Below are 15,845 nucleotides of genomic sequence, written 5' to 3'. Positions count from 1 at the left end.
TTTTAATACTTTAAATATCATCTGTAGCCCTACTCAGTAAAACTTAACATTAGAACTAGAATTAGACATGGAATACATTTCTTAATAAATAAAAACTGGAAAAGTGTCCCTATTAATGTTGCCCTTTTGCTGTTGTGTTCAAAGGCACTACTTTTTCATTATTTACAAAAAATTTTTTTCATTGATTTGAGGGGAAAAGAGAGGGAGTGAGAGAAGCATCAACTTGTTATTCTACTTAGTTGTGCCCTCACTAGTTGCTTCTTGTATGTGCCCTGACTGAGGATCAATCCTGCAACCATGGCGCTCTGGGACTATGCTCTATCGACTGAACTACCTGGCCAGGGCCACCACTTTCATTATTTAGGTTCACATATATGACTAGTTTTCTTCTGAGTCCTCTTAAACATCCCACTCTCTCTACTTTAAAGCTGAGTCCTGAATAATTGAAATCAATATATGAGTATGATTTTAGTGTTTCCCTATGCCCATGTATATTACACATTTGTAGTTACGCACAAATCCAGTTGATTTGTGACTTTAGAGTAGTCACTTAACTTCTGTGAGCCCTGGGTTTATTATCTGTAGAATAAGAGGGTGGATCAAGATTTCTTCTAGTTCACATTTTCTTCATTGGTATAATCTTAGAAATAGGCCTGATTATCATATCACAGAATTTGGCCAGTGTATTAGTGAGGGACTGGAGATTTGGGGGAAAGTGACTGACATATAGTAGTAGAGTAGTGGAGTGCCCTGATAGTAAGCCATAGGACTGAGAGTCCAGATTAGAACATTAGTTTCTAAGGGAAAGGATAGCAATTGGGCCTAATAAGAATAGACTGGGTCCCAATTTTTGAGAGACTACAATATTAAGTAAGCTGCCAAGATATGAACTCAGATGCAGCAATGCAGGCATAAGCCCAGTTTTCAGACGATTAAGAATAGCACAGGAGCCCTGGCCGGTTGGCTCAGCGGTAGAGCGTCGGCCTGGCATGCGGGGGACCCAGGTTCGATTCCCGGCCAGGGCACACAGGAGAAGCGCCCATTTGCTTCTCCACCCCCCCTCCCTTCCTCTCTGTCTCTCTCTTCCCCTCCCACAGCCAAGGCTCCATTGGAGCAAAGATGGCCTGGGCGCTGGGGATGGCTACTTGGCCTCTGCCCCAGGCACTAGAGTGGCTCTGGTCGTGGCAGAGTGACGCCCTGGAGGGGCAGAGCATTGCCCCTGGTGGGCGTGCCGGATGGATCCCGGTCGGGCACATGCAGGAGTCTGTCTGACTGTCTCTCCCCATTTCCAGCTTCAGAAATATACAAAAAAAAAAAAAAAAAAGAATAGCGCAGGAGTAAAGCTAGAAGGACAGTGGTTATGGTGCTGTCTTTTCCTGCCTGAGGATGAGATTAGTTTTAGAAGCTGAGCCAAGCCTGCAGTGGGGATAAGATATATGTAGAAGATGGGAACTAGGCAGAGCTTGACCTGGTTTTATAACATTCTTGGGCATCCATACCTGAGATAATAATAACCTTTAGGTCAGCTTAAGAGTGAATTGCCTTGAAAATTTCCCAGGAGTCCTGGCTAGATAGCTTGGTTGATAAAAGCATCATGCTGACATGCAAAGGTTGCTGGTTCGATCTCCATTTACGGCCCATACAGTAACAGATCGCTCTTTCTTTCTCTTTCTCTCTCTCTCTCTCTCTCTTTCTCTTTCAAATCAATTTTTAAAAAAAATTTCCCAGTAATTAAGACCCTATTTGTCAATAGATGATCTCGTTACACGTTCTTTTTTTCTTTTTCTTTTTTTTAAAGAGTTTTTATTTTATTTTTTTTTTAATTTTTTTTTTAATTCATTTTTTTAGAGAGGAGAAAGGGAGAGAGAGAGACAGAGAGGGAGAGAGAGAGGAGAGAGAGAGAGAGAGAGAAGGTGGGGAGGAGCTGGAAGCATCAACTCCCATATGTGCCTTGACCAGGCAAGCCCAGGGTTTCGAACCGGCGACCTCAGCATTTCCAGGTCGACGCTTTATCCACTGCGCCACCACAGGTCAGGCTCTTTTTTTCTTTTCTTAGCATTCGAAGGACCCAGGTAATTGATGATGAATCAGATTACTTTGCCAGTGATTCTAACCAGTGGTTGTCCAAAATTGAGCGGGAAACTCTGCAGAAGCGAGAGGAGGAACTGAGAGAATTTCGACATGCTTCTCGGCTCTCTAAGAAGATCACCATTGACTTTGCAGGAAGGAAGATCGTGGAAGATGAAGATCCACTAGCTGAGTATCATAGCAAGTAAGTGGGTAGCAGCAGAAAGGGTCCGAAAGAAGAGGGTGATTTGAGTATAAAGATTTGCCCCCTCTAATAGATCTGTTATTTTTGTTGATTAAAAAATATATATTCATTTGGAATAGAAACATAAGAGTAGTGAAGAATATTTTTTAAATCAACAGGGAAGGGAACTGGTTCTACTGGGTAATTAGTGTAGTTTTATAAAAAACTTTTTAACACAATGAGGTACAGTTTGGGCATAGAAATAGATCAATGAAACATAACAGAATCCAGAAAGAGACCTCTGTGTGTCTGCATTGTTTATGTATGTGTGCATGAGTATGTGTCTATATGTGTGTAAATTTTGTCATTGATGAGGTAATATTTCTAAACAGTAAGAAAAAGATTAAATATATGATGGGACAATTGACCAATAGCTTAAAAAAACTACAGTAGCTCTCTACCTTAAATCAAACTATGATAATAAACTTGATTAAAGAGTTCCGTTTAAAAGAAGTGAAAGAAATATAGAAATATAAGAGAATAGTCTTGGTGTGATAAATCTCTTTCTAAGCAGGATATAAATCACAGAAGTAAAAAAGACATACAATAAAGTAAAAAATTACTATATTGAGAGGAAATAATTTTAACATTTTTAACAGTTAAAGAGTAATATTCATACTATATAAAAACATAAACACTTTCTGCAAATTAAAAGAAAAAGACAAAAGAAATCCAGTAGAAAAGTGGACAAAGGCTAAAAATAGACAATTTACAGATGAGGAAATACAAGTAATTATTAAACATTTGAAAAATGCTCAACTAGTTATCAAAGAAGTGCAGACTTTTAAACAGTTTATCATTAAATTGGCTGCAATAAAATATATATATATATATAATATTGCATAATCTGTGAGTGTAGAAAAATGAGTATGCTCTTTTACTGTGGATGGGAGTGTTAAAATGGTACAGCTTCTTTAAGGTATATAGCTTGGTGATAATCATATATCCTACAATTGGATGCCTTTTTAGGAGGTAAACTAGCACAAGCAAGACTAGACTATGAGTTCTGTCCCATGTGTTCATGTGAACATGAACAATGACTAGTGTGAACTACACAGCAGAGGGCCTGTCCCCAATTCTGCACTAAGTATATATGGATGTGTGTTTAAAATCACATAGGGAGCCCCCCTGCAGTAAAACAAATAAATAAATAAAAATGGTACAGCCTTAACACCAAGAGTGAACTCTAATGTATACTATGGATTTTGTGTCATAATGATGTGTCACTATAAGTTAATTAGTTGTTACAAATGTACCGCTCTAATAAGGAATGTTTGATAATGGGGGAAGCTCTGCATGTGAGGGAACAGGGAGTATATGAGAAATCTCAACTTCACATTCAGTTGTACCGTGAACTTAAAACTGCTCTAAAAAATAGTCTGTTGAATAAAATTGCCATTATGGTAACTTAGAGTTGAGAATAGATACGCATATTGGCTCCAGCACAGTACTGAAAAGAAAACACATAGAAATCTTGCTCTGTTTTCTGTTTTGAAAATGATACGTATCTCTCTCTCTCTCTCTCTCTCTCTCTCTCACACACACACACACAACTGGATATTAGTGAACAGAGTAGTGTTTTCTACAAGGTTTAATTTTTGGCTTTTCTCTTTCGTACCTGGAAAATCCATCATAGAATTTTCCTAAACAAAGGTCATTCTCTTCCTACAAGAAATTCTACCACTAGCTCCAACGTAATTAATTTGTTCTCACCTCTTCTGTATATATATAAAAGATATAATAAAAAATAAAGATATAAATAAAAAATAAAATTATTTTTGGATGATGGGTTTAGGAATTTTTAATTTTGTTTTGATTAATTTGTATTTTCCAGTTTATGCATAATAAAAATGGATTGCTTTTACAAGAACAATCACTATAGAGCTAATAAAAAAAAACAAAAGGGTACAGCCTTTTTTTAGGACTGAAATTGGGCAGTATCTCAAAATTTAAATTGTGCATACTTTTTAGCTTATCAGCTATACACCAGTTTTCAAATGCTAGTTTCTTTATTTCCTTCTCAATAGTTTTTAAAAATATTTCCCATTGTAACACATGGAAAATGATATTTTATCATAATTTTTATTTATGTTTCTATGCTTTGGTTGTATACTAGTAAATCTGAACATTCTGAAAATGTATTGGTTAGCTTTTTGTATTATTTCTTTTATACATTATGGACTTTTGGACATACCTACCACTGTACTATGTCTTACATCTATTTCCTTCCTTCAGATTTTCCTTCCCCACCGCCATTTTAGACTTTCTCTTCCTTCAAATTCTCATACTCTTTCTTTTTTTTTTTTTTAAAGCTTCATGCCCTTGTGTTTGCTTTTCCTTTGATTTGGAAATCCCTCCCTCAATCTATGCCTCTCAAATATCTGCCTCTCTCTTGAACCTACTTAGTACAGCAAATGTGATGATAGAATGAAAACTGCCAGATAGGTGGTGCCTAATAGTATTAATAATATCCTGTCATGTTCATCATCTTTTTAGCTGTCTTAAACCTACCACTTAGAATCAAAGCTTCTTGAAGGCAGGAATCATGTCCTCTAAACCAGTGTTGTTTTTTTTAACCTTTTGACACTTGAGGATTGGTGAAAATAAGAGAATTATTTTGGAAACCATTAAGGCAGAAATCACCCTGAGCATAAGTGAATTCGATCAACATCATTGGGTCTGTAATCGTCAAACAACATCAGGGTACTTAACTCTTTTGCGGACCAGCACAAAATTTCTGGTGGGCCAGTCCATGGACCAGTGATCGAAAAACACTGCTCTAGGGAGAACCAAGATGACAGCAGAGTAGGCAGACGCACAGACTCCCAGCTCACACCACCAAACTGGATTACAAATTAATTTAGGAACAATCAGTGTGAAAAATCAACTTTGGATTAAAAGAACAGGTCTAAAAAACTAAGGAGCAAAGAAGAAGCCACACCGAGCCTAGTAGGGAGCACTGAGGCACGGAGGGTGCACTATGAACATATCTTATTTTAAAGTAAAAAAACAAAACAGGAACAAATACAATATTTAAAATAAAGAACAAATAAATTTAAATCAACAAACTGACCAGTATTTCAAGTGGGAACTATGCTCCTCTCACTGACCACCAATAAAAGAGGTACCCCTTCTGGAAGTGCAGCAGGGCTGGATAAATGGCCTCAGGGGGCCGCATGCGGCCCGTGGGCCGTAGTTTGGGGACCCCTGGCCTAGAGGAAGTAGAAGGAAGGAAATAATAAAGATAAGAGCAGAAATAAATGACATAGGGGCTAAAAAAACAATAGAGGATCAATGAAACCAAGAGCTGATTCTTTGAAAAAATAAACAAGATCTATGAACCCTTAGCCAGACTCACCAAGATAAAAAGAGAAAGGACTCAAATAAAATTAGAAATGAGGATGGAGAAGTAACAATGGACACAGCAGAAATACAAAGGATTGTAAGAAAATACTATGAAGAATTGTATGCCAAAAATTAGACAACCTAGGTGAAGTGGACAAATTCCTTGGAAAAAAAAATTTAATCTTTAGAAAAACACGCTCTAAAACTTTTGAGTTGCCTTACATATCAGAAGTTCCTAATAAGTATCTCTTTAATTGCATTCAAGATCAGGTTTGGCTTTTGCTACTGGAAGAAGCTTTTCATTACATTGTGCCTCAGAATTAATCATCTACATTTGTCAAGCATTCAGCAGGGGCATGGAGTAAAGCAGCAAGAAATGTAGTGCTATAGAGTAGAATAAGATATGGTTCCCGCAGGACCTATGATCTCTTACTATCCAGTAGAATTACTTCCACTAATGAAAATTATCACATAGGATTAGAGCCAAATAGTCATAGCAAACACAACCATACGATGTATCCAATTACTAAATAGTAGGTGCTATAGGACTTCAGAGAAAGGAGGAAGCACTTTTGTGTAGGGCCAGTAGAGAGCATTGTTAGAACTTCTGGGCCTTGAAGCAAGGCTAGATTCAGATCAGCATGGAGGAGTGGAGAGAGGGACTCCTGAGTGGGCAAAGGAATAATCGAGTATGTTGAGTAAATGGGCTGCTGTAGAATACTTTTCTGTAGGTCAGACTATTTCTAGGCAACTTTTCAAATCCTGGCAATTTAAATAATCTGGTTAAATGATTGTAGTGTGCCCTACCTACTTTCTTAGCATTCTGGAACTTTTACTAATTCATATTCCTTAGGGTCTTGGGGTGAAGAGCAGGAAGTTGGGGAGGGACAAGGAGGAGGTCATCTATGAGCCTCTCTTTGAATTTTACTCTTTATTACTATAGAAGGTTGTTTTTTTTATTGGTGGTAAATAAGGATATTTTGAGCATAGAACATTACCAATTATTGCATCCTTTGGTTTGTTATCACAGACTAGATGAGACAATACAGGCCATTGCCAGTGGAACCTTGAACCAACCACTGACCCAATTGGATAGATCTTCTGAAGAGCCTTTCGGAATTCTTGTGAATCCCAACCTGTACCAGCCCCCTCCCCAGGTTAGTGGATCTTTGCTTTAATTGATAATGAAAGAAGTTTGGTCCTAGGCATTTCTCCTTTTAAGTGTGCCTCTTTAATGTGCTTTAAATACCAATCTGCTATGCTTTCTCAACGCGCCCACCAATCTTATTTTCTGGCTCAGTTTATTCCAGATTTTTTGCAGCACTTCTGACAAATTGACCTATATTATTATCTGAGTATTTCCAAAAAGAAGGTTTTGTTTAGTACTGTAGAGATTTAGACAATAATTCCATGGTCCTTTTTTGAGAGAGAGTCAGGAACATTGAACTGTTCCTGTATGTGCCCTGCCCTGAGAATCAAACCAGCAACCTTTGTGCTCCGGAACAGCATGCCAACCAACTGAGCTATATCTAGCCAGAGCTTAATTTTTATTGATTTTTTTTTTTTTTTTTTTTTTTAGAGAGAGAGGAAGAGAGAGGAGGGGGAAGGAGCATTCATTTGTTACTCCACTCAGTTGTGTATTTTTTGGTTCCTTCTTGTGTGTGCTCTTAACTGACTGAGGTAACCAGCCAGGGCTCCATGGTCCTTTTGTTAATGTTTTTTTCTGTATATTTTATAGAATATGGGTAGTCCCGCAGAGCGATGTTTTAAATTAATACGTTAATACAGATATTCATTGTTGTCATTTATTTTCCACTCAGGTACATTGAGCATCTACTATGTATAAGCATAGTAGAAAGGGATCAACCAGACATTACTTCTATCTTCAAAGAAATCATAGACTAATAGGGGAAAAGATTAGATAAGTAACTCCAAGCCTAAAGGAGATATAAATAAAGTATGGTAGAAACCTGGAGGAGGGAAAGACTACTTTAAGTTAAGGGGAGTAAAAGAGGCTTTTATAGGGAAGCTTGCATTCATTAAAAGTAAATATCCAAGATAAAAGATGTTTGGGGATGATGGGGAAAAAAATTCCAGGCAGAATGAACTGTAGGAATAAGGCATGGCTACACAAAAACACAGGAGATATGTGTATGGAACAGTGAATTTAGGCAACCCAGATAGTACTCATAAAAGGGATTATCATGAGAAATAGAGTAGAGTTAGGTAGGTAGATACCAGAGTTTAATGTTTATCTAGGAAGTTGTGTTTTTTTTTAGCGGGTGGGGGTATAAGTGGGGGACAGATGGGGACAGACAGATAGGGAGAGATGAGAAGCATCAATTCTTCATTGTAGCACCTTAGTTGTTCATTGATTGCTTTCTCATACGTACCTTGACAGAGGGGCCTCCAGCTAAGCCAGTGACTCCTTGCTCAAGCCAGCAACCATGGTGTCATGACTATGATCCCATGCTCCAGCCAGCAGCCCTGTGCTCAAGCCAGTGACCTGGAGGTTTTGAACCTGGGTCCTCTGCATCCCAGGCTGACACTCTATCCACTGTGCCACTGCCTGGTCAGGCAGTTTCACATTTTTAAAAAAATATTTTATTTATTGATTTTACATAGGGGTGGGAGAACAAGAAGTAGTTGTTTCACTCGAGCTGTTCATTGGTTGCTTGTCATATGTGCTTTGACTGGGCAAGCCCAGGGTTTCAAACCAGCAACTTCAGCGTTCCAGGTTGGTGCCTTATCCACTACGCCACCACAGGTCAGGTGGAAGTTTTCACATTTTTATTTTGTTAATAAATGTGAGCTATGGACAGTTCTTAAACAGAGAGTTGCAATCAGAGCAGTGCTATAGTCAGTTTAACTGGAAATATTTGTTCATCAGCACTGATATGTGCTAGTTTCATTGCTAGGTTCTGGGAAATTAAAAGATAAAGGCTCAGTTCCTGTCCTTAAGGACTTCAAGTTTAGTGGGAAGATGTGTTTGAATACAAATATTACAATTCATTAAGGTAATTGCTCTGATAGATACATGTCATAAGTATAATATGAATTTAGGAGAGAGTTCAGAGGCCCACTAAAGGAGTCACAAAAGAAATAATATTTGAGAGGAGACTTAAGGGATGAATAGGAATTTTCAAGGAGGCATAATTATCTCTTAGGAGATAATTTCAGGTAAAAGGTACAACATGTACAAAGGCTCAGCTGTTTGAGAGCATTGTAGGTTTGAAGAGCCACAAGTAATTAAGAATTGGTAGAAATTAAAATGGACTGGTAGGAGAAAAAACAAACAAACCAAAAAACAAATAAAATGGACTAGTAGGTGTATTAATTTCCTAGGGCATCCATGACAAAGTAGCACAACTGGTTGGCTTAAGACAACAGGAATTTATTTTATTTTTTTAATTTTTATTTATTTATTTATTTTTTGTATTTTTCTGAAGCTGGAAACGGGGAGAGACAGTCAGACAGACTCCCGCATGTGCCCGACCGGGATCCACCCTGCACGCCCACCAGGGGCGATGCTCTGCCCACCAGGGGGCGATGCTCTGCCCCTCCGGGGCGTTGCTCTGCCTCAACCAGAGCCACTTTAGCGCCTGGGGCAGAGGCCAAGGAGCCATCCCCAGCGCCCGGGCCATCTTTGCTCCAATAGAGCCTTGGCTGCGGGAGGGGAAGAGAGAGACAGAGAGGAAGGAGGGGAGGGGATGGAGAAGCAAATGGGCGCTTCTCCTATGTGCCCTGGCCGGGAATCGAACCCTGGTCCCCCGCACGCCAGGCCTATGCTCTACCGCTGAGCCAACCGGCCAGGGCCAGGAATTTATTTTTCACAGTTCTAATCACTGAGAGCAAAGTGTTAGAAGGACTGTATTCCCTCTTCAAGCTCTGCTGGAGTATGCTTTCTTGCCTCATTCAGCTTCTGGTGCCTGCAAGGCATCCCTTGGTTTGTAGCTGTGTTGCTCTAATCTCTACTTCTGTCTTCACATGGCCTTCTTCCCTGTGTCACTGTCTCTGTGTATTCTCTCCTTTTATAAGGATACTAGTCATTAGATTTGGGGTCTGCTCTAAAGTATGACTTTATCTTAGCTTGATTATATCTACAAAGACTTTTTTTCCAAGTAAGGTTTTGGAAAGACATAAATTTGGGGGGGATACTACTTAATCCAATACAGTAGGCAACATCTCATCATGAAAGCCTTTATGTTTCATGTTAAGGAGTTTGGTTTTATCATAAAAGTAGGAAAAGAAGAGACCTTGAAGAATTTTTGGAGAAGATTAGCTTTACTTCCATGTCTATCTAGAGATTGGATTGGAGGGAGGTGTTAGACTAGAAGCAAGGAAATTGCTAAGAAGGTTATTACAGTAGCACAGTGGGGAGATGCTGAGGGCCTAAATGAGTGTTGTGGCACTAGTTGGGCAGTACGAGTTATTTAAAGGCTAAAATGTAGATGAGGAAACCAGTTAGGGGCTCTATAACAGTATTATTAAAAGGTCACAGGAAATCAATTTACAAAGTGACTGTGAGAATAGAGAAACAGGTAATATAAACAAAACCATAATAAAAATAGAACAGAGAATTTGGGCCTCAGAATTGCCCAAATACCAACATTTTTATGAAATCACTTGTTTCCCCTGTAATGGATCAGTTCTTCCCTCTGTGCTCTCACTTAAGTGCTCTTTTTTTTTATTATTATTGTATTTTTCTGAAGTTAGAAGTGGGGAGGCAGTCAGACAGACTCCAACATGCCCCGACTGGATCCACCCAGTATGCCCACCAGCGGGCAATGCTCTGCCCATCTGGGGTATTGCTATATTGTGTCCATAGCCATTCTTAGCGCCTGAGGCGGAGGCCATGGAGCTATCCTCAGTGCCCGAGTCAACTTTGCTCTGGTGGAGCCTTGGCTGTGGGATGGGAAGAGAGATATAGAGAGAAAGGAGAGGAAGAAGGGTGGAGAAGCAGAAGGGCGCTTCTCTTGTGTACCCTGACCAGGAATTAAACCCAGGACTTCCACACTTTGGGCCGGCACTCAACCACTGAGCCAATCGGCCAGGACTCTACTTAAGGGCTTTTATCCCTTGTAGTATTTACTCAATTCTGCCTTATATTTTGGATATTTATTTATGCATTTGTTTTAATAGGATTGTAAGTTCCTTGAATGTAAGCATTGTATCTCTTTTATATTTAAAACCTTTTTTTATTTATTGATTTGAAAGAGAGAAACATAGATTTGTTGTTGTTCCACTTATTTGTGCATTCATTGGTTGATTCTTGTATGCTCTCTGACTGGGCATTGAACCCGCTACCTTTGCATATCAAGACAACACTTTTCCCAACTAACCAGGGCTTCTTTCTATATTAAATTTTTTTTATTATTTATTGAGTTTAGAGAGAGGGAGAGAGAGAAAAAAAAACATGGATTTGTTATTCCATGTATCCATGCATTCATTGACTACTTCTTTTTTTTTTCTTTTTTCAAATGAGAGGAGGGAAGAAAGTGAGACAGACTTTCACATGCACCCCGACCAAGATCCACTAGGTAACCCCATCTAGGGCTGATGCTGGAATTAACCAAACTATTTTTAGCACCCGAGGCTGATGCGTTCAGACCTACCAAGCTATCCTCAGTGCCTGGGGCCAAAGCTTGAACCATTTGAGCTACTGGCTATGGGAGGGAAAGAGGGAGAATGGAAGAAGCGAATCATAGTTTCTCCTGTGTGCCCTGACTAGGAATCGAATCCAGAATGTCCATATGCTAGGCTGATGCTCTGTCCACTGAGCCACCAACCAAGGCTGTGGTTGATTCTTAAATGTGCCCCAACTGGGGATTAAACCTATAACTTTGATATATCGAGACGATGCTCTAACCAACTGAGCTACTGGCCAGGGCTTTTTAAAAAATATTTTATATTGAATAAATAAATTAAAAAAAAATTTTTTTAATATAAATGACAGACCTGTAGTGGCTCAGTGGATAAAGTGTCAACCTGGAATGCTGAGGTCACCAGTTCAAAACCCTGGGCTTGCCTGGTCAAGGCACATACGGGAGTTGAGGCTTCCTGCTCCTCCTCCCCTTCTCTCCTCTCTCTCTAAAAATGAATAAATAAATTTAAAAATAAATAAATAAAAATATTTTATATGCTTTGCTACTTTATGCCTTTTCATATAGTTAAATACTTAAATGTTTCTGTTTTTTTTCTAAGATACAACACAGTTGATTAGACTAAAAATTTTATTGCAGAAGGATTCTTAGAGTAGTTCAACCTCATCATTTTACAGTTGAGAAAACTGAAACTTTTAGGGTTTAAAATGATTGCTTAGAGTTTCTAGGCTACCACTTTAGCATTTTCCCCGTATAAATTACTAAATAAAAAGTGAGAAAAATTCTCACTTGGCTCAGTGGTAGAGCGTAGGCCTGGCGTGCAGGAGTCCCAGGTTCGATTCCCGGCCAGGGTACACAGGAGAAGCGCCCATCTGCTTCTCCATCCCTCCCCTTCTCTTTCCTCTCTGTCTCTCTCTTCCCCTCCCGCAGCCAAGGCTCCATTGGAGCAAAGTTTGCCTGGGCACTGAGGATGGCTCTGTGGCCTCTGCCTCAGGCGCTAGAATGGCTCTGATTGAGGCAGAGCAACGCCCCAAGATGTGCAGAGCATCTCCCCCTGGTGGGCATGCCGGGTGGATCCCTGTCGGGCGCATACGGGAGTCTGTCTGACTGCCTCCCCATTTCCAACTTCAGAAAAAATACAAAAAAAAAAAAAAAAGTGAGAAAAATTAAGACAACTAACCCTAACTTCATTCTAATAAAGTCTCCTTTTTTCCCCTTAAACTTCAGAGCGTTCAGTCTTCTTGCTCTGGGTGGAAGAAACATTAACCTTTGTCATTCTCTACTGAACTACTGTCGGGACTCTTTAGTTTCCTGTAATTAATTACCTGTACCTGTAATTTTCTCTTCTCTTTACATGATGGAAGCCTTGTTTCTGTAGTGCTCCATCCTCTTTTTAGGGGACGAGTTGTTTAATTCAGGGTAAGAAAATGCTTCATGCATCCAATAGTCAGAACTGTAGGCCTTAACAACATCTGTGTGGCTTTATTATGGTACCAGGATGTCATCCTGCCCCTAAACACATGAAGAATGTACAGACCAAAATGTTGACTCTTCATTTGGCTGATAGATTTATGTTGGGAAATTGTCCAGAATCCAGTATGGATTATTAATAGGCATAGAGTGGAAATAATTGCAGACCAATTATTTGATCTGATAGTTATGCTGATGCTGGAATCAGGAAGCTTTCTATGGAGATTTTAAATCTAATTATCCTTTATGATGGGACCTTGGGCCCTGGCCGGTTGGCTCAGTGGTAGAGCGTCGGCCTGGCGTGCAGGAGTCCCAGGTTCGATTCCCCGGCCAGGGCATACAGGAGAAGCGCCCATCTGCTTCTCCACCCCTCCCCCTTTCCTTCCTCTCTGTCTCCCTCTTCCTCTCCCGCAGCCAAGGCTCCATTGGAGCAAAGATGGCCCGGATGCTGAGGATGGCTCTGTGGTCTCTGCCTCAGGCACTAGAATGGCTCTGTTCCCAACAGAGTGACGCCCCAGATGGGCAGAGCATCGCCCCCTGGTGGGCATGCCGGGTGGATCCCGGTCAGGCGCATGCGGGAGTCTGACTGCCTCCACGTTTCCAGCTTCAGAAAAATACAAAAAAAAAAAAAAATTAATTAATTAAAAAAAAAAGAGATGGGACCTTGTTACCATAAATGGGACTCCCACTGAGTTTATATATATATATATATATATATATATATATATATATATATTTTTTTTTTTTTTTTTTTTTTTTTTTTTTTTTTTTACAGAGACAGAGAGAGAATCAGAGAGAGGGATAGATAAGGACAGACAGACAGGTACTGAGAGAGATGAGAAGCATTAATTATTAGTTTTTTGTTGCGACACCTTAGTTGTTCATTGATTGCTTTTTCATATGTGCCTTGACCATGGGCCTTCAGCAGACCGAGTAACCCCTTGCTCAAGCCGGTGACCTTGGGTCCAAGCTGGTGAACTTTGCTCAAACCAGATGAGCCCGCACTCAAGCTGGCGACCTCAGGGTCTTGAACCTGGGTCCTCCACATCCCAGTTCGACGCTCTATCCATTGTGCCACCGCCTGGTCAGGCTGAATTTATATCTTCTCCAGCTTTTTTGGCCCTTTTTCAGACAATGATGGGATAAAATTTTCTAAGAATATATTACCACTATGATTTCTTTATTAGTATTCATCTCATTTTTTTTATCTACTCCAGATTTTTCTATTTTCAGAACTGTATGTTTGATTTCTTTCCTGTGTAGTGGATAGACCAGACAGTGACAGCCTCACAGAAGAAGGCTTTCCATTCAGGAAAATCAGATCTAGAGTTCAACTCAAATCGGCACCAGTTGCGAATCCAGGATAATGAATTTCAAGAAGGCTTTGATGGTGGCTGGTGCCTCTCTATGCATCAGCCCTGGGCTTCTCTGCTTGTCAGAGGGATTAAAAGGTAAGAATAGGAATGAATCTTGGCAGTGAAAGATTTTACAGTGACATAAAGTTGCTTTAGAATATGGGTTGGAATTTATTTTCCCCAAGCTAATGATGATTTGTAATACTCATTAGTACATAGAACTTTAAGCAATATATTCATGTTACTGATTTGGTTATAGTTTTTTGTTTTTTTACTAAATAGCTTTAAAAATGGAGGTTAAAATGGCTAAGGATTTTGAAACCTGAACTCTAGCTCCATCTCTGCCACTAACTTTGTGATTCAGAGCAAGCTAATTTACCTTTATTACAAAGTCCTAACAAAGAATACAATACCAATTTTTAATCTTTGGAGGTAAATCTATCGATAAAACTTCTCTTGTCATTGCCTTTGTGATATAGCACTCAACAACTTTAATGGTTTGATCTTAGTTGAAGTTCAAAGTTTTTAATGCCTATTTATATATTAATTTTAAGACACTAGCCTAGCCTGACCTGTGGTGGTGCAGTAGATAAAGTGTCGACCTGGAATGCTGAGGTCGCCAGTTCAAAACCCTGGCTTGCCTGGTCAAGGCACATATGGGAGTTGATGCTTTCTGCTCCTCCCTCCTTTCTTTCTTTCTCTCTCTCTCTCTATATATATTCCCTCTCTCTCTCTAAAAATGAATAAATAAAATCTAAAAAAAAATTTCTGGGCTTGCCTGGTCAAGGCACATATGAGAACTAACTACTACGGAGAGTTGATGCTTCCCGTTCCCCACCCCAACCTTTCTGTCTACCCTCACTCTAAAATCAATAAATAAAATCTTGGCCCTGGCCGGTTGGCTCAGCGGTAGAGCGTCGGCCTGGCATGCAGGGGACCCGGGTTCCATTCCTGGCCAGGGCACATAGGAGAAGCGCCCATTTGCTTCTCCAACCCCCCCCCCCTCTCTGTTTCTCTCTTCCCCTCCCGCAGCTGAGGCTCCATTGGAGCAGAGATGGCCCGGGCGCTGGGGATGGCTCCTTGGCCTCTGCCCCAGGCGCTAGAGTGGCTCTGGTTGCGGCAGAGCGATGCCCCGGAGGGGCAGAGCATCGCCCCCTGGTGGGCAGAGCGTCGCCCCTGGTGGGCGTGCAGGGTGGATCCCGGTCGGGCGCATGCGGGAGTCTGTCTGACTGTCTCTCCCCATTTCCAGCTTCAGAAAAATACAAAGGAAAAAAAAAAAAATCTTTAAAAAAAAAGACACGGCCCTGGCCGGTTGGCTCAGCGGTAGAGCGTCGGCCTAGCGTGCGGAGGACCCGGGTTCGATTCCCGGCCAGGGCACACAGGAGAAGCGCCCATTTGCTTCTCCACCCCTCCGCCGCGCCTTCCTCTCTGTCTCTCTCATCCCCTCCCGCAGCCAAGGCTCCACTGGAGCAAAGATGGCCCGGGCGCTGGGGATGGCTCTGTGGCCTCTGCCCCAGGCGCTAGAGTGGCTCTGGTCGCAACATGGCGACGCCCAGGATGGGCAGAGCATCGCCCCCTGGTGGGCAGAGCGTCGCCCCTGGTGGGCGTGCCGGGTGGATCCCGGTCGGGCGCATGCGGGAGTCTGTCTGACTGTCTCTCCCTGTTTCCAGCTTCAGAAAAATACAAAGGAAAAAAAAAAAATCTTTAAAAAAAAAGACACTAGCCTAACTGTGGTTTTGTTTTTCTTTTTTTTTTAATTTT

At 40.7% G+C, this 15,845-nt stretch overlaps 2 protein-coding genes across 5 annotated transcripts in view; one reads left to right on the top strand and one right to left on the bottom strand.

Annotated features, from left to right (window-relative positions):
- CSNK1G1 (casein kinase 1 gamma 1) overlaps positions 1 to 15,845 on the bottom strand; it is a 505,634-nt gene that overhangs the window by 277,467 nt on the left and 212,322 nt on the right. The window lies entirely within an intron of this gene.
- TRIP4 (thyroid hormone receptor interactor 4) overlaps positions 1 to 15,845 on the top strand; it is an 86,464-nt gene that overhangs the window by 31,746 nt on the left and 38,873 nt on the right. For all 3 annotated transcript variants that reach the window (XM_066344157.1, XM_066344159.1, XM_066344158.1), the window contains 3 exons: positions 2,057 to 2,272; positions 6,687 to 6,813; positions 13,993 to 14,180. In XM_066344157.1, coding sequence (XP_066200254.1) covers positions 2,057 to 2,272; positions 6,687 to 6,813; positions 13,993 to 14,180 — 531 coding nt within the window. The remainder of the gene's footprint in view (positions 1 to 2,056; positions 2,273 to 6,686; positions 6,814 to 13,992; positions 14,181 to 15,845) is intronic.

The sequence above is a fragment of the Saccopteryx leptura genome, chromosome 6, assembly GCF_036850995.1.
Source record: "Saccopteryx leptura isolate mSacLep1 chromosome 6, mSacLep1_pri_phased_curated, whole genome shotgun sequence".
Lineage (NCBI taxonomy): Eukaryota > Metazoa > Chordata > Mammalia > Chiroptera > Emballonuridae > Saccopteryx > Saccopteryx leptura.
The sequence above is the reverse complement of the archived record's forward strand: the minus strand, read 5'-3'. Positions and strand labels throughout refer to the sequence as shown.